Below are 20,999 nucleotides of genomic sequence, written 5' to 3'. Positions count from 1 at the left end.
ATTTTGTTCTCATGTTGTCAGCAGGCACTCGAAATCAAGAGGAGCACAGGTACTTGGCGACAGTAGAAATAAATACTGTGTGTTCCATGCTGATTCAGAGCCACAACCTAAATTTGCTCTTCCTGTTCAAGATGGAACCACAAACCACATCTCAATTGGTATGGCCTTGTATGAAGTGGTCAGATGGTGAATGAGCTCGTGATCAGCTTCCACAAGCGTAAGCATCTGAAATCCCAGAGCATAGCTTATTTGTTGTTTGTGTGACATTTACAAGCTTCTGCAAGATCCACATCAGGTCCGGACCAAATGAACAGTATCATAAGATGAAGGAAGGCACTGTATTTTTATTTCGAGGCATCACATCCTTTGAGCTTCTCCACTAGGGATCCCAGTTACTATGGTGGAACTGACTGACTGACCTTTCACACTGCTGCTCTCTCTTTGTTCAGTATTCGAGTGCTCACCAAACCAATTGGCAGGCAGATTGATGGATGCAGATCTTTTGTGCCTAAATGTGTCTCCCTGAATGAGATAAATGTCAAGTGTTTGCTTCACTTTCATCGTATTTATTACTGGATACAAGTGAGTGAGTTCCCTGAACGAGATTGCACCGTTCAAAAAATCAATTAGAAGATTTCATCATCCATCCGATGAAGCAAAGAGCATGAGCTGCATGCATCTCATAAACGAATGAGTAGGAAAGAACAGTGTCTATCACTAACACAACGAAAACAAAGCTGCAGTGCTTCAGATGATGAAGAGCGTGATCTGAGTTCCCCACAGTCATCCAATGCCAATGACCGAGGCTGATCTCAACCTTCCTCTCGTGACTTGAGTCACTCCAAAAAACCGCAAAAGCTACAACTGACTGACATTGCAGATAAGAATGCTATATAATATATCATTATCTAACTAAAACTAATCGATATAAATACGTTAACTTTTATGATTCATAAAGTTAAATATGTGAAAACAAAATTAGTTTCTGATGCATGGATGATCGAGAGGAATATGCTCACATAAATTGCGCATCGTTCAGCCACCTTTTTAGCAGGGCGGGAAATATGGACGGTGAGGAGAGCGTTAGCAAACTTGGCACGCAAACACCTCTGTTCGGAGTCATTTGGACGAACGCGTGGTGGGCTCTCCTGCCACGGGAAACGACGACTTGCACTAGAAAAATATCACTGACCTCCTCACCTGTAAAGCGTCCAATAAACCCCTTATCAATCTTACTGCTATATATATATATATATATATAGAGCTTATATTATTATAATATTTTTAATTAAAAAAATAAGAGAAAAAAAAAAACATGAATGTGGTATGTTCCTCTTCGCTTGCTGTTAACAACGTAGACAATCGAACAAAATAAAAGTGTCTGTTTCCTTTGGGCTCATCATACTCGCTGTGACTTCGCTCCCCACTGCTAAACTGATGTGAAGCGATTACGAGCCAAAAAAGATAAGGTAGCTTTTAACACTTGTCTTGAAGATTAGCGATCCCAATACGTTAATGAATGCTTCTCCTAGTCTTCTATGCTCACCGCAGGTGAACTTAGGCCAACATGGACCGGACGATAGAAGCCAAAAACAAAAGGATAATGTAGCTTTTAACACTTCATTTAAAGATTAGCAATCCCAATACGTTAATTAATGAATGCTTTTCCCGGTCTTCTATGCTCACCACAGGTGAACTTAAGCCAACATGGACAAGCCAACATGGGTGATTTTTTTAAAAATATTAATAATTTAGATCTTTCTTAATCAATACTCTCATTTTATTTTTTTTTCCCCAAATAATATCCCTAATTTAAAAATATTTAAATTATTTTTTATTTTTTATTTGCTTGTTGTAGTAGTATGTTTTTGGTGTGATATGATGTTTTGATCATCGCATTTAAAATACTTTAAAATTTACTTGAAAACACTATAAATAAATTAGATAGAATCAAAATACACTAGAAATTATTTAATATGTTATACTGTAATTCAGATAGATATTTATAATAGTTTAAAAAATAACATCATCTAAATAAAAAATAACTTGTTATAATATCTTAGTCAGTATATTAAAAAATATAAAACCTACTAAAAACATGATAAATGATTCAAATAAACTAATTATTAATTTAAAAATATGACATCATAATAACACACGAGAAATAACAACCAACCAAATAGATGTCACTTATAATGTTTTTCGATAGTGTTTATAGTGTATTTAAAATCACAATAAAAATATTATAAATATTTTTTTAAAAAAATATTATAATCGAGTAAATAAAAATATAAATACATAAAAATATGAGTATTTTTTTAGAAAATCTCACTATTTCATTAAAGAGAGACGTGACGCGTGTAATCTTCGTTGATTTATTGCTGTTAAATCGGGTGAGGTGGCACCTTATTCTCACCGGAGGCAGCTCCACGTCGCTGACGCTGCGCAACCGTAGCCGGTTTTACCGAGTCTCACGGATTCAATGTGACCGTTCGTGACACCACCAAAAAATATCCATCAGCTCCCGCTCTCACTATATAACAGAAAGAACGAGGCGATAAGAGGATGTCTTCTTCCTCCTCTCAGTCACGCACTATCGGTCTTCTCTGTTGGTCATCTTCTCGGGAGTTGGGCTTGCCTCGTTGGGACTAGATGTCGTCGTCCCCGTTCCCGTCTCGATCCGCGATCTACTCCCACCTCGGAACCATCCCGGGGTCGCCACTACTGCGGTCATCGACGATCGTTTATGTACCGGCCCCCTTCTTCGGCGGGATCGGGAGGGGGCGGCGACGCTCCCGTAGATCGATCTCCGTGAGGAGCGTCGCCAGCGATCGGGAGGTGAAGGATCCAGTCGCGGAAGGCGGTAAAACTTTCGATCCGTCCTATTTGCTCTCTCGTTGTGGATTGTCGACGATCTGTGTTTGGTGTTTCGTTTGCGTGAATCATTGGAGCAAAACACGAAATGTAGATGAGACTTCTGCTTAATGTTCCTTTTTATGGCTTGGTTAATGACCACTGAGACCTTCCATCGAATGAGTAACGAGTTTTGGTAAATACTTGTTTGTTATGTAGTTCATCTTTGGAGCTTGGCTTTGGTTGCATCCGACGACCCGACGAAGAATATTGTTGAAAGTGACGGTACGAAGAAGCAGTCGGAAAGAGCAGAAAAGAAGAGAGAAAGGGGAAGATAGAAGGGATCATAGATAAAGTAAAAAGAGAAAGTGGGTCTAGTCCATACACATAGTGATCGAAGACATTGACCACAATCAGACAACAATCCAGAGGAACATATAATGATCACCCAGCTCACGACGCAGTCCCTTTATTCATACACTGGTAGAACTGAATGTTTGTGAGCTAGTGGTTACGACTCTAGTATTAAAGCAGATAGGAAGTGGCATAGGGTACAAGATTCAGATGATTTTTCGACATAGTCTTGGCTACGTGGGTCGTATTTGACGGTCTTAGAGATTAAAGGAGATCAAACTATAAGAGCGAATTTGAAGGTAAATGCTAGAGTATAGCTGTTTACGAGAGTTTCCGGATGGTAAGTTCACCTGATTAACCTGAAACAAGGAGGTTCTCACTTTGGAGTTCTGTTCATAGTGTATACTATTTTTATTTATTGTCCTAAATTTGAAAAAAAAAGAAAAAAGAAAAAAAAAGAATGCAACAGAAAATAAAAACATTATTTTTATTTTAATAAAAATATAATCTTAATCCAACATTATCTGTCTCTACGATTTGAGTTTATGAATCTTTTGTGATCTTAGGTGGGAAAGCAAGTTTGGCAATATTGATCTTGATCCAATCTCTTTCTTTTAAAATTTTTGATGCTATCCGTTCCACCGAATTTCTCTGGAATCTTAATCGACCTGCTTCTGGTGCTCCCTTGTTTAGATATGTAATTATGCCTTCTTGTTGCTTCACCTCAATGCTGAATGTAATATTTGAGGGTGTTGTTTTATTTTCTATTCCTACATCATATGGACTAAATGAACTTTATCTTTTAGGTGTTGCAAGTGCATTGAACTATTCTGCATATAACGCCTCCACTATAGCATCAAGTATCAAGTATCATGCTGAATTCACACCCTCATTCTCTCCTGAACTTTTTGAGCTTCCCAAGGCATACATTGCTACTGCAGAAAGTGTTCGTGATGCACTATTAATAAACTGGAATGCCACTTATGAGTACTATGAAAAGATGAATGTGAAACAGGCGTACTATCTCTCCATGGAATTTTTGCAGGTTTGATAATTGACTTCTAGTATTCACTACAATCAAACTTTCATTCTCATGTTATTGATTTTTTTCATCGATCCACTTCTGTAGGGACGAGCACTGTTAAATGCAATTGGTAATCTAGAGCTAACAGGTCATTATGCAGATGCATTGAGACAGCTTGGACACAATCTTGAGAATGTTGCCGAGCAGGTTAGACAAATTTCACTACATATCACAGATAGTGTATGACTTCTCCATTACCTTACACATGTTTCCCATTACCTTAATAATATTGGTTCAGAGCCACGTAATATTTTTGTGATGTATTTGATGATGTCCTTCTAAAGGAAGCAAGCTTGATGGTAAATGCCTCTCATGTTTCTGCCACTCAGGACTTCTAAAATGCGATCAATAATTGTGTGCAGGAACCAGATGCTGCACTTGGCAATGGTGGTCTAGGACGTCTAGCTTCATGTTTTTTAGATTCCTTGGCAACATTGAATTATCCAGCTTGGGGATATGGACTAAGATACAGGTATGGTTTGTTTAAGCAGAACATCACAAAAGATGGTCAGGAGGAAGTTGCAGAAAATTGGCTTGAGGTATGTCTCTTGCAACTTCTATAGTCCTATGTACATCATTATGTTTCTATTTTCTCCTCTGTTTACAGGAATACCTAGGTAAGATCATTCTATAGTTATTTGAAGTTGGAGCCTTATTTCTATACACTAGATGCATAACAAAAGCTTATTGGTTTTCCTAAATAAAATATTCTTGTTGTAGATGGGAAATCCCTGGGAAATTGTACGAAACGATGTCTCATACCCTGTGAAATTTTATGGCAAAGTGATCATTGGTTCAGATGGAAAGAAGCATTGGATTGGTGGAGAGAATATAAAAGCCGTTGCCTATGATGTACCAATACCTGGGTACAAGACTAAAAGCACAATCAACTTGCGCCTCTGGTCAACAAAAGTACCATCAGAAGATTTTGATTTGGCAGCTTTTAATGCCGGACATCATGCCAAAGCTTCTGAGGCGCATCAAAATGCTGAAAAGGTTTATTTTGTTTCAAAGCATTAAGAAAGAACTGTGTTGATTTCTCTGTAGCCACTCTTTTATGCATTACCACCCACAGAAGTTTTTTTTTTTTTAATTTTAGGAGATCATTACAGTACTTATTGAATATATAAATTAAATCAGGATCTGAATTTGTATAGACTTCCTCAAAATTTATCAAAATTTCTTTGATCAGTTATTTTTGGTAGTTAAGGATTTCTCACATATTTTTTCCTGAAAAGTTAGTTTTTAAACTTTTATCCCTGGGTTCTTCTAACCCTTGAAGCATGAAATATGATGTTACTTCGATGGGATGAAATCTTATAATCACATGTCTTTGCTGTATACCTCCAAAAGGTTTTAAAGGACTAGTATGTTGATTGCTTAATGTGCAAAACATTTATTTTCGTAAGTCCCAGATATTTCTGGCATAGTTTCTTTTCCCCTCTAAATCATGTCAAGGGACTTCTTATTCAAATCCACCACACATGGTATTTATTTGAACTTCTAGTTGAAATCTAATGAACAGTTTTCATTCTTACTGATTGTGGTTGCATTATGTTGATTACATTGTTTACTTTATGTTCAAAAATAGTATAGTTAAATTAAATTAACTTTATCAGTGGGAAACATACGTTCTATTTACTTTCCATGTTCCCCTCTTTACATTTATGATATGCGGGGTTTGTTTCAGATATGCTATATATTGTATCCTGGAGATGAGTCTATGGAGGGAAAGATTCTTCGTTTGAAACAACAGTATACACTTTGTTCAGCCTCTCTTCAAGATATCATTGCATGTTTTGAGAGGAGATCTGGAAATTCTGTTAATTGGAAAGAATTTCCTACAAAAGTTGCAGTCCAAATGAATGATACTCACCCTACACTCTGCATTCCAGAGTTAATGAGGATACTGATTGATGTGAAAGGTTTGACCTGGAATGAAGCTTGGAAAATTACACAGAGGTACTTTCCTGTCTTAAATTTCCTAAATCTACAATTTACACATTGTACACATACTTTAATGTTGGCATAAAGTTATTTCCTAATTTTTGTTTGCAGAAAAAAATACTAGTACTGGCAGTATAATTATATAAAAATATATAGGACTACATGTTTTGTTGGGTCATTGCATAGTTGGTGTTAGAAATGTCATTATATATATGTATATATATATATTACTTTCATTATCATGCGCATATTAATAGAGCTGCACTCTCTTGATATCATCTGTACTGTGATTGCTAACTTTACCCTTTCAGAACCATGGCATATACAAACCACACAGTTCTTCCTGAAGCTTTGGAGAAGTGGAGTTTGGAGCTGATGCAGAAGCTACTTCCGCGACATGTTGAGATCATAGAAATGATAGATGAGGAGGTATAGTTTGAATTTTCATTTAAATAGACATGAACATTATTGTTACATGCTTGAGGTCATTGATAATTTGTGTTCATCTATATAAACAGTTGATCAACTTCATCATCTTAGAAAATGGAAAAGAAGATCTCGTGCTTTTGGAGAAGAAATTGAAAGATATGAGGATCTTAGACAATGTTGACTTTCCAGAATCTGTTCAGAAATTGTTTTATAAACCAAAGGAAGAAACCCCAAAAGAAACTTCAGAAGCAACTTTGAAAGAGACCCCCCAGGGAACTTCGAAAGAATCCCTGAAAAAAACTTTGAAAGAAACCCGAAAGGACATCCCTATTAAACCTAAACAAGCACCACTAGGGAAACCTCTAAAATCTTCTGGTGTGCTCCTGGATGAAAAAGCTGAGTTTGAGGAAGTTGAACCAGAGGAAGAGGATTCTGAAGGTGAAGAGCCATCCTTTTGGAAGTCAAATCCAAAATTACCTAAGATGATTCGTATGGCTAATCTTTGTGTTGTCGGCGGACATGGGGTGAACGGGGTTGCTGAAATTCATAGTGAGATTGTTAAACAAGATGTTTTCAACAGTTTCTACAAGGTAAATATTGTAAGTTTATTGTTTCAATATTTTTTATTGTTGCAAGTCAGCTGATGCCACTATGGTAACTCAATCACACTTGCTGGTTTTTGCTTGTTTCTATTGCTTGTCTATTTGGATGGAACATGCAACTGATGACATAAATGAGCATTGTCATTTTTATTGCAGTTATGGCCTGAAAAGTTTCAAAACAAAACAAATGGTGTGACTCCTCGCCGCTGGATTAGGTTTTGCAATCCTGAACTCAGTAGTATATTAACTAAGTGGATTGGTACGGATGATTGGGTTCTGAACACTGAGAAACTCGAAGAACTTAGAAAGGTAATTGTAGCTGGCTTAATTAAACTTGGCTTTCTTTTGCTAAACATTTTGCCAGCTCACTAATATGTACTCATCAGATATCTATTCTGAATTTGAGCCTGGTGGGAAAATAACTAGTCTCTAGCTTCTGGAATTCACATATCTCCTTTTCATGGAGCCATGACTCTTGTTTGTATCATCCTTTCCATGCTCATCTAATTTACTTGCTGTTGACAGAGACATTTGCATAATCACCACATTCTTTTAAATCCTTCTGTAACTTGTTTCAACTTTTATCTGCTTGTTATTTCTTCAACATTCTGTTTCATTTCCTTCAGTTAGCTTCTCAGATTCTGCAAACCCTTTTTTCTCTGTTCTTGTTTCATATTTAGTTTTCAGATTTTTGAAGCATATTTATATATACATCGTTTTCCATCAATTTGTGATGGGAACACTTTCTTCTTCCTCTCTGTTCAGAACTGTACCATCACAGATGCTATGATTTTGGTCTTGAATTGGTGCTCTAGTTGTTGTGAATCATCCAACAATTAATCTTTGTCCAGGGGATTCTGCAGATATTGTTGAACCATCATTTTTCATTTTTCTTTACATTATCTGACATATGAGTACAATTTCTGACAGTTTGCTGACGATGAGGATCTCCATTCGGAGTGGAGAGCTGCTAAAAAAAGCAACAAAATGAAGGTTGTTTCACTCATAAGACAGAGAACAGGCTATATTGTCAGCCCAGATTCGATGTTTGATATTCAGGTTTGTTCAGAATACAACATCTCTGTAACTGCTAGCAATTCTTCCAGTTCTAATTGGCTTAGCTGTATCATATTTTATCAGGTAAAACGGATCCATGAATATAAGCGTCAACTGTTAAATATCCTAGGAATTGTCTACCGCTACAAAAAAATGAAAGAAATGACTGCAGAAGACAGAATATCCAGTTTTGTTCCTAGGGTCTGCATATTTGGTGGTAAAGCCTTTGCGACATATGTACAGGCGAAGAGAATAGTAAAGTTTATCACTGATGTTGGGGCTACAATAAATCATGATCCAGATATTGGAGATCTACTGAAGGTATATCTAGCCTATAGATATCTCTAATCCTAACTGAATTCAATTTTTCATCTATTGCTTACTGCTTAGTTGTTTGGAGCTGGAAAATCATTCTTCTCCATAATTTCATGTCTTCAAGAAAAAAAATAAAAAGTCAGTTTCCTGGCTTGAGATTCTGACATCTCTCGTTTGGTTATTTTCTTCTTATCTACTAATCCAGGGTCAGGTGAAAAATAAATCCTGGATTCGTGATCAGTAACAATTTTGTTTCTTTGTCCAGGTTGTTTTCATTCCCGATTATAATGTCAGTGTTGCTGAGATGCTTATACCGGCTAGTGAATTATCTCAACATATCAGGTGATTTATAACCTTCATTTAATTTGACAAAGATTTGCATTAATCCAATTCACTTTATGATATATGATTTTAACAAATGAGTGGGAGAAAAGTTTCAAGCAATCATAAATTATTATGCCTATTTCTTAACAAAGGTTATGAATGTGGACACGCCACATTTGTATCATTTATAGTTGCAAGCGATAGTAGGACCAGCGGTTGAGTTGTTTGATTTTGGAGCTAAATCTCTTGGTATTGTTAGATAATTTAGTAACCTATGCTATAGTTTGTGAATTTCCTTCAACTCAAGATGCTCTTAATCTTTTCTGGATAGTACCGCCGGGATGGAAGCAAGTGGAACTAGCAATATGAAATTTGCAATGAATGGCTGTATTCTGATTGGAACCTTGGACGGAGCCAATGTTGAAATAAGAGAAGAAGTCGGAGAAGACAACTTTTTTCTCTTTGGTGCTCGTGCACATGAAATTGCTGATTTAAGAACAGAAAGAGCAGAAGGAAAGGTAAATATATTTCATCTAGAGCTGGACCAATACTATTCAACTTGTTGAACATTCTTGCTTGTTTCCGTTTGTGGACAGTTTGTGCCAGACCCACGATTTGAAGAGGTCAAGAAATTTGTCTGTAGTGGTGTCTTTGGACCTGGTGATTATGACGAGTTGATGGGATCCTTGGAAGGGAACGAAGGATTTGGTCGTGCAGATTATTTTCTTGTTGGCAAGGATTTCCCCAGCTACCTTGAGTGCCAAGAGAAGGTTGATGAGGCATATCAAGACCAAAAGGTAAGCATCACTAGTTTTAAAGACTTTTCAACATTTCTTATAAATATATATATGCATGTCAGTCGCACATCCTATTGTTCACACCAATTGCTGTACTAATGTGACAATACATGATATATGAAGACCGAACGAATTACTTATATCCAGCAGCATAAATACCTATAGTACATGATCACCAACACAATGGTAATTCTGTCAAAACTTATCAGTTCAAGCCTTCATAATTTTTAATTCCCAAGCTCCTCCCCTGTAGAAACTCGAGCCTTTTATTACTGTGGTCCCATGGAGCCTCTTGTATCGGCATTCCTTGTTCCTACTTTTCACCTTACCCAGCATCCACCTTGATGTTCTCACAAATGTTCATCCAAAGCTAGTATCTATACAAAAATTCAAGACACACATCCTTGATAGTTTACCCTATCTTGTGAGAAAAATAATGTCCGAAACAACACTATTTAAGCCCCTCTTTGTCCTGGCTTTTCTCTTGGGGGATTATGCCTATCTCTCTCTCTCTCTCTTTTGGGGGATTATACTATTTTTTATATGCATTGCATTTTAGTGTTTTAGTCATACCTGAAACCCCTTTTTTTGTGTTTTTTGTGCAAAAATCTACCTTTAACATTTACAGAAATTGGTGTTGTTATGAAGTAAGAACGTAGCTTATCAACCCTTATATATGTTATTACTGAAGAGTTGTGAACTGGTTTTTCACAGAGATGGACAAAAATGTCAATCTTAAACACAGCTGGCTCCTACAAATTTAGCAGCGATCGGACAATTCATGAGTATGCAAAGGACATCTGGGACATAAAGCCTGTCGTCTTGCCATGAAAGACTTGCATTCTGCCGCTCTTTTTAGTTGTGAAGCTGCAATAACTATCTTGACGTAGAGGTCAACCGTCATCCCAATCGTCTTTTCAAGAGGGTGGCATACGTATCAGTTCCCACGGAGAGGATACGTACGTAGTCAAAGGTGATTCTGTAGCCCGCGGCGTCCAAAGCGAGCAAGATCACCTAAGCAATAAAATGAGGGTTGACATTAGTCCACGGTAGATCGATCGATCATGTGGACAATAATTAATGTTCCTTGTATAATGCAGTGGGGTTATGGTTCTGCTTACCTGCTGCCGTTGTTTTATGTTTAATCCTATTAATGAATGAATCTTCTTGCCGCATATTATATTGTTTCAGTTGCTGCGATGTGCGAAACCAGTGGTTGTCATGATGGTTATGATGCCATCAACAAGTTGTGGATTACGTTGTGCAATACGTGCTTTCAATTTCTTGATGAATCGAAGCTTTCGACTCAATTGTTTTTTTCAGATGGAGTCGCCGCTTTCTTTGTTTCACGGATGTTCGGCATTTTCATTTTGGATAAATGGAAGCTTAACGTTTCTCTTAGAAAGCTAAAATTCTATACATTAATGGAATGAAATGGGAAGCATATAAATGTTCATGTATCGATGCCTCAAAACCATCTACATGTTTATTTTCGCGTTATATTGCGTCCAAGTTGGCAACTTTAGAATGTCGATTAAAGCCATATTGAACGACAGAAACACATACCACTGTTGGTATATATTGAAGGTCTCGGGAAGTAACCTTTTGACCTAGTTATTAGGGTTAGGGTTCCGCGGTCGCCTTCCTTAAGGAGAAGATCTCGTAAGGAGAATAGAGGGGCTTCCCAATAAATAAATGGTGGTCATCAGCCTGCCTTACACATCTGCAGTCAAGACTTCTTGGGCTTGGGCGGGCTGCCCTCTTTTGCACTCCAAATGACTTGGTTCTTCGACCATCAGACGGCTGCGTCAGGTTCAAACCCTATGGGAATCAATTCGATCGAACGCAGTGAGTAGTGATCCGGATCACTTTCTTGCACCAATTCCAACTCCTACGTCACAATCACATGCACATGCACATGCACATACACATACACATACACATACACATACACATACACATACACATACGGTGGTAGGGCACTCCAGTTTGCATCGGGACTCACTGCGAGGAAACGTTCGTCTCTGACGCCACCAACCACTGACAGACAGCTGGAGAGAACACAAGTTTGACCGCGACGAAAGACGCCATTACTGACGCGTCCTTCGCTGCCGAGCTCTGTCCATCGGTCAGAGCTGTGCCCAAGCGAGGAGAGGAGGAATCTTTGGCTGGTTTGGTGTGTGCGGAATGTTTCGAGATGATAGAAAAAGGATTAAGGACGATGCCCTTTACTGTCAAAAAGATGGGGAGATGCTCGTCATGCACACCGATGGCGAAGTCTCCTCTACCGATGCAAACTTCTGCAAAAGGATCTGTACGCAGATTCGCCATCGATTCACAAGAATAAAAAGTCTATGAACTCATCATTTCCTCTCGATGAACCGCAACGACTCAAGAAAATAATACGACGATAAGGAAGAATTCGTGGCACGTTAGATATCTGTATAGAGAGAGAGAGAGAGATATGAATCGAAGACTCTCTCTCTCTCTCTCTCCTGTTCTGCGGATGGCTTTCTGCTCGTTGCTCCGCTACAAAAGCATATGGTCGCAGGCAATTAATGGTACCTCTTCGAGCTGGAGATTCACTCACCCACCGTGAATGGGCAAAATTACTCCATCGTCTTCTTCCTTTTCCCGACCAGGAGTACATCCCTTCTACGATCTTACTTGCACCACACTCCAGAAGAGCCAAGTAGAAGAACTTTGTGACGCTTCCACTCCAAGCATCATAAAAGCACACAGTGGTGTAACACGACTGCGACGTGCAGCTTACGGTCCTCGCAGTCATGCTAGCTCCTGCGCTCCATGCTCTTTGGGTTCTTTTGCTTTCCCTGCACAGCCTCCTGTCGATGGAACCGACGGCAAAACAGTACAAGGGTAAAGGAGAGGGGAAGGGCGAGCACAGTGATCTCATGTGACGCTGGAACGGTGTCGGAATCAGATCCGTTTCCCCCACCAACCAGGGTGAACTGTGCATGTGCTGCAAAGGGAGGAAGGCCGTGCTGGTCCAAGCACGGTGAGCGACGCCATGCACGCCTTATCTTCTCCCCTCCTCTGATGTACGTCGATCTTCCTATCTTAACTTCATGTACCAGAGACTCTGAGACGATCATCATCATCATCATCATCATCATCGAGGGAGATTTGATTACTCGTCCGCTGAAGCTGGATCTAATTTGGTTAGCTGTGGCCCCATCCATGGATTACTCGTTCTTGGAAGGTTGACACTGAGAGAGAGAGAGATAAGTAAAGTACATGCTTTAAAGTGAGGGAGGGAGCCAGTTGGAAAGCAGCACAAAAACCCTTATGCAACTTGTCCATTATGGCTTGTTGTTTCCTCGGGTTTTATGCTGTCGTAGAGTTGTGCTTTTTGATGCATTCTGAAGGACCACTACAGGAGTAAATGCATGAACACAAGCTCCCTATTTCTCTCAGGAATTGAAGTTAGGAACAAAGAGTCATTTGATTAACCTGCACTGCCACTGCAAACATAGAATTGGTTTGTGATGGCCGAGGGAAGAGGTGACCTTTTGCTGACTGCACCCTTGTTGGTACAAATGGACCACCAAATGGTTTGTAGATGGAGCAAGCGATGGATGTCATTCTGGTTGGCTCCACTAAGTTTTCACCCGATGTAGATAGAGAGAGCTACATGCCCCCCGAGAGCCACCATCTCACCTGCCTGCTGGCCTTCGTGACAGCATCATCTGAACGCTCCATTGCTTCCTTTGTCCTTGATGTCACCGAGCGCTACTCTCACTTGAAACCAGGCATAATAAGGTCAATCAATGGCTCGAAAGTTTGGACCAATTGCTGGCCATGCCTGTCCGAACAACGACTTCATCTTCGTCTTTCGACGACAGTCGAGCACCCATCGCTGCGTGTGACGTCGATGGGAGAACGATAGAACGAGACATTCCACTGAGACACAGCTATCTCCGCATTCCATGCAGAGAATGCATCTAAACTACGTAAAGCTGCGCATGAAGGAGCAAAACACTTGGCTGCCGTCTCTAACAACTTCTTCCTTCACGAGCCGTGCCGAGTGGAGACGACGCAGCACTTTTCTGCACGAAGCAACTCTATCGTGATTCATTACTCGATTGCCCCCCACTGTTTTCTCGGTCATCAGACGCCAAGAACAACAGGAAGTTTCACCGGTGGAAGCACTCAGCTCGTGCCGATGCCTCGCCTCAAACCATTGTCTCCATCACGCGCTGATGCTTAAACAGCATCGTAACAGTGAGCGAGACTTCTTTTGTTGGACCGACGACATAGTTCTGAGACTCAATGCACCGATCCCACGGAGGAATGTCTTCTGAATATTCACTCGCTGAGTTCATGAAATCTCCTCATTTCGATGACACACAAAAACAATGTCGACCATATCTTAGTATTTATTATCCGCACCTAAGTAATTTGATGCTGCTAAAAGCATATTAATTCTCTCTTTATTTTTTTATTTTTAGGAAAATAGGAAAATATGTTGGGGACTATTATTCGGAATGGAGAGTTGGCACGGTTAACCCCACCTGAAGTGAGCGTATCGACGGGACCCATCATATCTATAGGGGCTACTCATCTAGTGGTGGCGACATTCTGTTTTGGTTCCTCTATTTCTTCTTTTTTCTATTTCGGTCCTTCTGTGCCGTCTTCCTTTTTTACAGTTAACCCCCTCCCTTCTTTTTTCTTATCATTCCCATCCCTCCCTCCGCTTTCCTTTTCCTCCGTCCTCGGACAGCCGCAGTCACGCGCTCTGCTCCGTCTCTTTCCCATTCTTCTTCTTCTTCTCCTCCGTCTTCAAGTCCACTCCTTGGTCGCATTAATAATCACGTCTTGGTCCCTCCCTGTCTTCCTTGGCGGCTTCGTGCGACCTCTACGCCGCAAAACACTCGTAGCTCCTTGGTGGAGTTTGGCCCGAGTCTTCGCTCCCTTAGAAGAGTCCGTTCGCCTCGTGGTCTTCTTCTACTATCTCTCTCCCTCTTTTAGGGTTTTGGACGGGGGGTGAAGGCCGGATGGAGAAGAAGCAAGGGTTCTTTTCGGCGCTGAGGGAGGAGGTGGCGAGGGGGCTGACGCCGGCGCGGGCGCGGGGGAGGTCGAGGTCGAGATCGGAGAGCCCCCGGCGGGGACCGTCGCCGGTGGTGGAGCTTCTGCTGCTGCCGCGGCGGCGGTGGAGGCGGCGCGGGATGGTGCGGGGACCGGCGGTGCCGAGATCCGGGAGCCTGGCGCCGCTGATGGAGGGCCCTGATTCGGGGGAGGGGGAGGGGGATGAGGCGCGCAAGGAGCGGGGGTGGGGGCAGTGGGTGAAGGGACAGCTCTCCCGGGCGCCATCCGTATCCACCTCCGCCGCCGCCTCGTGCCGGCCTTCGGACCTCCGGCTTCTTCTTGGGGTCATGGCGGCGCCCCTCGCCCCCATCCACGTCTGCTCCACCGACCCGCTTCCTCACCTTAGTATCAAGGACACTCCCATCGTGAGCGCTCCTATCCTTCTTCCTTCCCTGGATTATCATATCTTGCCATCATTTATGTTTGTCCTTAACATCGAATTATATGGTGTGGCAAAGATATTGGCTTCATCTTCAAGACTTTACTTAGGTTATCGAGAATACTGTGCCTCTGTTTGATGTAACGGATGTGCATTTTGATCAACTTGTTTCTTCATAGGATTTCGTGGCAATATCTTTCACTCATGCGAATTTTCCCTATTTAAAGATTCAATAGACAATTAATTCATGATGCACTGTGATAAATGCATCTCGTTTCCAATTGGTTACATGTTTGCAATCGATCCTTGGTTTGGTTTGTGAGTAACTCCTCTCGATTTGTTGTTGCAGGAGACGTCGTCGGCGCAGTACATCCTTCAGCAGTATACAGCGGCATCAGGAGGTCTGAAGTTGCTGAGCTCCGTCAGGAATGCTTACGCAATGGGGAAGGTAAGGATGGTGGCAACCGAGCTCGAGATGGCCACCAAGATCGTCAGGAAGAGGAATGCATCCAGGGATGCAGAGTCCGGTAGCTTCGTCCTCTGGCAGATGGCACCTGACATGTGGTATGTGGAGCTTGCAGCCGGTGGCGGCAAGGTCCGTGCCGGTTGTAATGGGAAGCTAGTTTGGCGCCACACACCATGGCTCGGTGCCCATGCCGCCAAGGGCCCTGTCCGGCCCCTTCGTCGGGCTCTTCAGGTATAGAAGATGACCCTATTTTACCTTGTGTTTGATGGATTGCTTTGACTATGATAGATGATCGAGATGGTTCTGTGTTGCTATACGAAATAGGGTCTTGATCCGCTGACCACAGCTAGCATGTTCGCCAATGCACGATGCATTGGGGAGAAGAAGGTCAACGGGGAGGATTGCTTCATCCTCAAGCTATGTGCGGATCCACAGACGCTCAGGGCAAGGAGCGAGGGACCTGCCGAGGTCATTAGGCATGTCTTATTTGGATACTTTAGCCAGAGAACGGGACTACTCATCCATATTGAGGATTCACATCTGACTCGAATCCAAGCAAGTGCCGGCGGTGATGCTGCTTACTGGGAAACCTCCATCAACTCCTTCATCGACGATTATCGTCCGGTCGATGGCATGATGATTGCGCACTCTGGTCACTCGGTTGTCACTCTTTTTCGGTTCGGTGAAGTGGCCATGAGCCACACGAAAACCAGGATGGAGGAGGCTTGGACCATCGAGGAGGTTGCCTTTAATGTTCCTGGTCTCTCTATGGATTGTTTTATCCCTCCGGCTGATATAAAACGTGGGTCCATCAGCGAAGCCTGTGAGCTACCTCAGGGAGAAAGAGGGGAGAACACCGTGGCTGGGAATCATCGGGCCAAGGTCGCGGCACTGGAGAAGTCACATGATGGCGCTGATGGTAACATCGTGTGGAGGGTGGAAGTCTAATGCTAACACCATATAAGATTTGATATGAATTGAATTGTCTATTCCCGCACCGTGCTTGTTTACGCTGACCGACTGACCATGAAATGTAGATCTCTAGGGACTAATTCTGTGGGGTCTGGAGGATTATTTCCCCTATAGATAGTGCCAGAATGGTTCGATGCTTTTTGATATTGGAGCATTGTGGTTCAGTGCTCTTGGACCTGCAGGCCTTGATGAATCCTTCCGAAGCGAAGGCAGGGTTCACTGGTTTGGTGTTTTTCGGTTTGTCAGCAGTGGAATGGGAACAGTGTTTGTTCCTTCTCATCTTTTTAACAGGTTGCTGCTTCTGTTCCCGAAAGGAGAGGATCATGTCAGTGTTGATACTTCTTCCCTGATCAAAAGCCGACTTTTTTTTTTTTTCTGGTGCATGAAAAACTTCGCTGGGGAATTGTTCGCCGGTGAGATGGCTCCAATTCAGTTCTCCTATGTGTTTTGCTTGTTTAATCGTTTGCAAGTTAGTTGTTCAGGATGTGTTGAGCTAATTGATGTAACTGTGGATTGGTAGTGGACTTGGATGTAACTTTTCCTAGTCTACTCCATCCATATTGAGTCTTAATCTTGCTAAAGAAGTGGCTGTAGACCAAACTCTTTGTTTTATCTGATGCTATATGTTTTGCATGTCTGATTCCATGGATCAAAGTCTGTTGATTTATCTCAATTACTTACAATTGTACTGCTGCTGCTGCTGCTACTACTACTACTACTACTAGTCTGTTGCGAGATAAACCATTGATGAGTGATCGAAGGGAAGTTCTTTGGCTGAGACATTGCAGATAGATTTACTGAATGTTTTATATGTGTGTATGTATGCAAGTATGTATGTATTCTTGATCATTTGATAACTGCATTAGTGAGTCTTTCATCTTCGTCTTCCTTGTGAAGAGGTGTATCCATGGATTTTGATGTATACCATCACAAACATAAAGATCATTAATCAGGCATGACTAAGGTTTTAATGGTAGAGATTTCAAACCCCTACTTTCCTGCTAGTGTTCTTGATCAGGTTGGATTGTCTACATTAGCTAAATAATCACTATAATTTTCTTACGATGCAAATGTAATTACAAGTAATTGTATTCCACCTCGACGTATGATTGGATCACTCATCTTATATCTGTACGAATTTGACATATTCGATTGAATGGCCGTACGCACGCTGGTAGAGCTTTGACTGACCACAGACGCTATCTGCGTCGGAACGAACCTCTCGTCATCCTGCATGCCTCTCATACCGCTCGATGGCCAACACGAAGTAATAGAAGCCCTGTGAGTCACCGGCAGGACACCCTCAGGCTGCGGTGCTTGATGAGCTCCGAGTGTCCGGGTTGGTGAGAGTGGCACGTAGGATGAGATGGTTTTGGGGAGGGATCCGTGGCGGGTCCCTGTTGGATGCCTGATGTGATAGAACACGCACGACACCTTGGCTTTGAGATGCTCGTCTCCCGAAGGCTCACTGACATCGACCGCTCGCGCCCACTCAACAACTCTAACCCACCCGACCTCTCTCTCTCTCTCTCTCTCACACACACACACACACACACACACACGCACAAAAGCTCATTCCAATAGCTGCACATCTCCTACCAAGAAGGCCCCCACCCTAATCTGCAACGGGGAACTGGACCCCACACTGCTCGTGAGCAACGTGTCTTATGGTCCTCGTGGGTACGGTGTGTTTGCTCGTAACTTGGGGTGGCATTCCTCCATTTAAAGCTGTGATACGGACCAACCTGGCGTCGTATAGAAGGCGTCCACGAAAACGGGGCCACCGTGTCTATGAATGTGAACGTTATGGTGGACGTCCCTTCGTGACTCCTTTCCCGAATGATCTCACGGCGTTTGGCGTACTGCCCACCGAGCGCCGAATCGTTGGTCGAGTCGGGACGCGACGAGGAGTCACCATATGTTGCCTATTAACGCACTCCCCCTTCCTCTCACTCTGCTCCACTCTTACTCTCGCTCTCTCTGCGGCTAGAGTGGTCGAGCGAGCATGGGCAGGCACGCCGCCCTCGCCCTCGCCGTCGCCCTCGTCTGCTTTCATCTCTCCTCCGCCGTCGCACCGTCGCCGGTTGCATCCCCCGCCGCCGTCGCCGTCCCTCCCGTTTCCTCTGCTGCTGCCGCTCCCACCAAACACACTGTTCCCGCCCCAACCAGACTCGCTGTCCCCGTCCCCGTCCCCGCCGCTCCTCCCACCAAACGCAGCACCCTCTCCCCCGCCACTTCCCCCACTAAGTCCTCCGCCCACCTCTACCCCGCCGCTGCCCCCGCCAGATCTACCGCCACCGCCCCACCCCCCGCCGCCCAACCACCCACCAAGTCCACCAGACACATCACCTCTCCTCCCGCCTCCGCACCCATCTCCTCCCGTGTGACCGCCTCTCCTCCCACCGGACACATCACCTCTCCTCCCACCTCCGCACCCATCTCCTCCCATGTGACCGCCTCCCCTCCCACCTCCGCACCCGTCTCCTCCCATGTGACCGCCTCCCCTCCCACCTCCGCACCCGTCTCCTCCCCTGTGATCGCTGTTCCTCCCACCTCCGCACCCGTCTCCTCTCATGTGACCGCTACCCCTCCCACCTCCGCACCCGTCTCCTCCCCTGTTCTCGCCGTCCCTCCCACCTCCGCACCCGTCCACTCCCCTGCGACCGCAGCCCCTCCCACCACCGCACCCGTCTCCTCATCACCGAGAGCTGCCCCTCCCACCTTCGTACCCGTCTCCTCACCACCGACGGCTGCCCCTCCCACCTCCGCACCCATCTCCTCCCATGTGACCGCTCCCCTTGCCTCGTCCCCGACTGTGCCGCCCCCGGCTCCCTCGACTGCTCCGCCCACGCCGGTCCCCGCCAGCCCTCCACCGAGCATTCCACCCACATTGCCTTCCCCGGCCCCGGCCCCGGTCCGTGCTGCCGCCCCTGCGCCGGCCGCAGCCCCTCCGAAGCTCGCCGAGGTTCCAGCTCCAGCGCCGTCTAAACCGAAGAAGGGCGCCCCTGCCTCTTCGCCGGCCGCCGTCATCCCGCCGTCAAGTACCGCAGCATCCCCGGCCAACGAGGCCGCCTCGCCCGGCCCCAGTGGACCCGAAGAGACGGTACGTTCTCTAGTCCCTCTACACCCCACGTCAACGATCCGCCAGATCCAACCGTCGGTTCCGATCTTAACGGTCACCGCGACCTCCACCGACGGTACAGGATAGCAGCATTTGTCCAAAAATGGCGCCGGAAAAACCTAAACCGTCGGTTTGGACACGGCCGTGCCCGGTCATTCCCCGGCGTTTCGGCCGCACGTGGCTTGTGCTCTGGCGTCTACCCGCGGACGGTTAAGAGGATGCAAAAGTGCGGAAACCGGAACTCAGAGCCCCACTGAAATCGGGTTCTCCGTGAACTTTGAAGTCCGGTGACTCGGTGTTACTTCCCCGCCAACCGTAGTTATCCTCGCCGTCCCCACGGTGTCCCACCCGCATCAGCGGATGTAAGTGGTGGAAGGAGGTGGTGTCCACGTGTACACTCCATTTAAAAAAAAGATGAGATCCGACCGTCAGTTCCAGCGCCAAGCTTCGCGATTCGTGCGGCGGAGCAAGTAATTAAATCGAAAATACGTGAGGAGGGCAAATAAGTCTTTGACTACCGCATAGCTCTGAGACATGACACTTTCACTAGCTAGTCATTTGCGTCGTGTGTCTCTTGCACCATTTAGTGTTCTTATCGGCTGTTACCACTTGTCATCTGTGATGCAGAGCGGAGCAGGGAGAGCGAGGAAGATGATGAACAGTTTGGGGGTGGCGCTATCCATCGGCATGTTGGTCGTCTAGACCCGCATAGCATATGTTGTTGTTGGGTATGATGATATATTATTGCATGTTCAATAATCTGCTACCGTTGATGTCTCATCCAACTATCCGTCTCCTTTATTTTGCCTGCCTTCCTTCCTTTTTAATCTTTATTATAAAAGCAATGTCTGGCTTGGCGTAGGAAGGCAGGTTTGATTCTTTGCTATGGGTGTGAGTGGAGGGGACTGTGTTGTTGTTGGAGGCTGTTTTGCTTCAGGTTGTGAGTTGTGGGTCTACTTGTATCTGATTCCGTCTTGTTGACTCTTTCTGTGCAGTGTTGGAATAATCACAGTTGACTACAGTCAGTGAGAATTCTAATAATTTATTAGAAATGATGTTATATATATCATTCATTAACTGGAACAGACTAACGTCGTCAAACACAATAATAATACTTTGGAAAGATTGGTACGTGATATTAATACCTATAATGACGACGAGTACGTCACCATTGCATGAATATAAAACGAAATA

At 43.8% G+C, this 20,999-nt stretch overlaps 3 protein-coding genes across 3 annotated transcripts; all 3 read left to right on the top strand.

Annotated features, from left to right (window-relative positions):
- The first annotated feature begins 2,560 nt into the window (after positions 1 to 2,560).
- Positions 2,561 to 10,936, top strand: LOC103982170 (alpha-1,4 glucan phosphorylase L isozyme, chloroplastic/amyloplastic). Its single transcript, XM_065147687.1, has 15 exons — positions 2,561 to 2,863; positions 4,014 to 4,252; positions 4,337 to 4,438; positions 4,654 to 4,830; positions 5,012 to 5,287; positions 5,982 to 6,253; positions 6,550 to 6,667; positions 6,757 to 7,257; positions 7,426 to 7,578; positions 8,200 to 8,328; positions 8,410 to 8,646; positions 8,906 to 8,982; positions 9,296 to 9,482; positions 9,561 to 9,761; positions 10,476 to 10,936. Exons 1-15 carry the CDS (start codon positions 2,653 to 2,655, stop codon positions 10,590 to 10,592), a joined length of 2,997 nt encoding a protein of 998 aa, XP_065003759.1. The 5' UTR covers positions 2,561 to 2,652; the 3' UTR covers positions 10,593 to 10,936.
- A 3,548-nt stretch (positions 10,937 to 14,484) lies between these two features.
- On the top strand, positions 14,485 to 17,321 carry LOC103982171 (uncharacterized). The gene is made up of 3 exons (XM_009399006.3): positions 14,485 to 15,232; positions 15,596 to 15,943; positions 16,037 to 17,321. The coding sequence occupies exons 1-3, from the start codon at positions 14,777 to 14,779 to the stop codon at positions 16,658 to 16,660; spliced, it is 1,428 nt and encodes a 475-aa protein (XP_009397281.2). The 5' UTR covers positions 14,485 to 14,776; the 3' UTR covers positions 16,661 to 17,321.
- A 1,253-nt stretch (positions 17,322 to 18,574) lies between these two features.
- LOC135635692 (vegetative cell wall protein gp1-like) lies at positions 18,575 to 20,824 on the top strand. Its single transcript, XM_065146943.1, has 2 exons — positions 18,575 to 19,787; positions 20,433 to 20,824. Exons 1-2 carry the CDS (start codon positions 18,690 to 18,692, stop codon positions 20,505 to 20,507), a joined length of 1,173 nt encoding a protein of 390 aa, XP_065003015.1. The 5' UTR covers positions 18,575 to 18,689; the 3' UTR covers positions 20,508 to 20,824.
- Positions 20,825 to 20,999: the final 175 nt, after the last annotated feature.

Source organism: Musa acuminata, chromosome BXJ3-4, assembly GCF_036884655.1.
Source record: "Musa acuminata AAA Group cultivar baxijiao chromosome BXJ3-4, Cavendish_Baxijiao_AAA, whole genome shotgun sequence".
NCBI classification, from domain to species: Eukaryota; Viridiplantae; Streptophyta; class Magnoliopsida; order Zingiberales; family Musaceae; genus Musa; species Musa acuminata.
This window is presented reverse-complemented; position numbering and strand designations above follow the sequence as displayed.

Bases quoted from the DNA above. Each gene is read 5' to 3' on its own strand.
- LOC103982170 (XM_065147687.1), top strand. From the start codon at position 2,653: ATGTCGTCGTCCCCGTTCCCGTCTCGATCCGCGATCTACTCCCACCTC. The intron at 4,831-5,011 runs GTATGTCTCTTG...TTCTTGTTGTAG, and splicing joins TTGCAGAAAATTGGCTTGAG to ATGGGAAATCCCTGGGAAAT. The intron at 8,329-8,409 runs GTTTGTTCAGAA...ATATTTTATCAG, and splicing joins ATTCGATGTTTGATATTCAG to GTAAAACGGATCCATGAATA.
- LOC103982171 (XM_009399006.3), top strand. From the start codon at position 14,777: ATGGAGAAGAAGCAAGGGTTCTTTTCGGCGCTGAGGGAGGAGGTGGCG. The intron at 15,233-15,595 runs GTGAGCGCTCCT...TTGTTGTTGCAG, and splicing joins GTATCAAGGACACTCCCATC to GAGACGTCGTCGGCGCAGTA. The intron at 15,944-16,036 runs GTATAGAAGATG...TATACGAAATAG, and splicing joins CCCTTCGTCGGGCTCTTCAG to GGTCTTGATCCGCTGACCAC.
- LOC135635692 (XM_065146943.1), top strand. From the start codon at position 18,690: ATGGGCAGGCACGCCGCCCTCGCCCTCGCCGTCGCCCTCGTCTGCTTT. The intron at 19,788-20,432 runs GTACGTTCTCTA...TCTGTGATGCAG, and splicing joins CCAGTGGACCCGAAGAGACG to AGCGGAGCAGGGAGAGCGAG.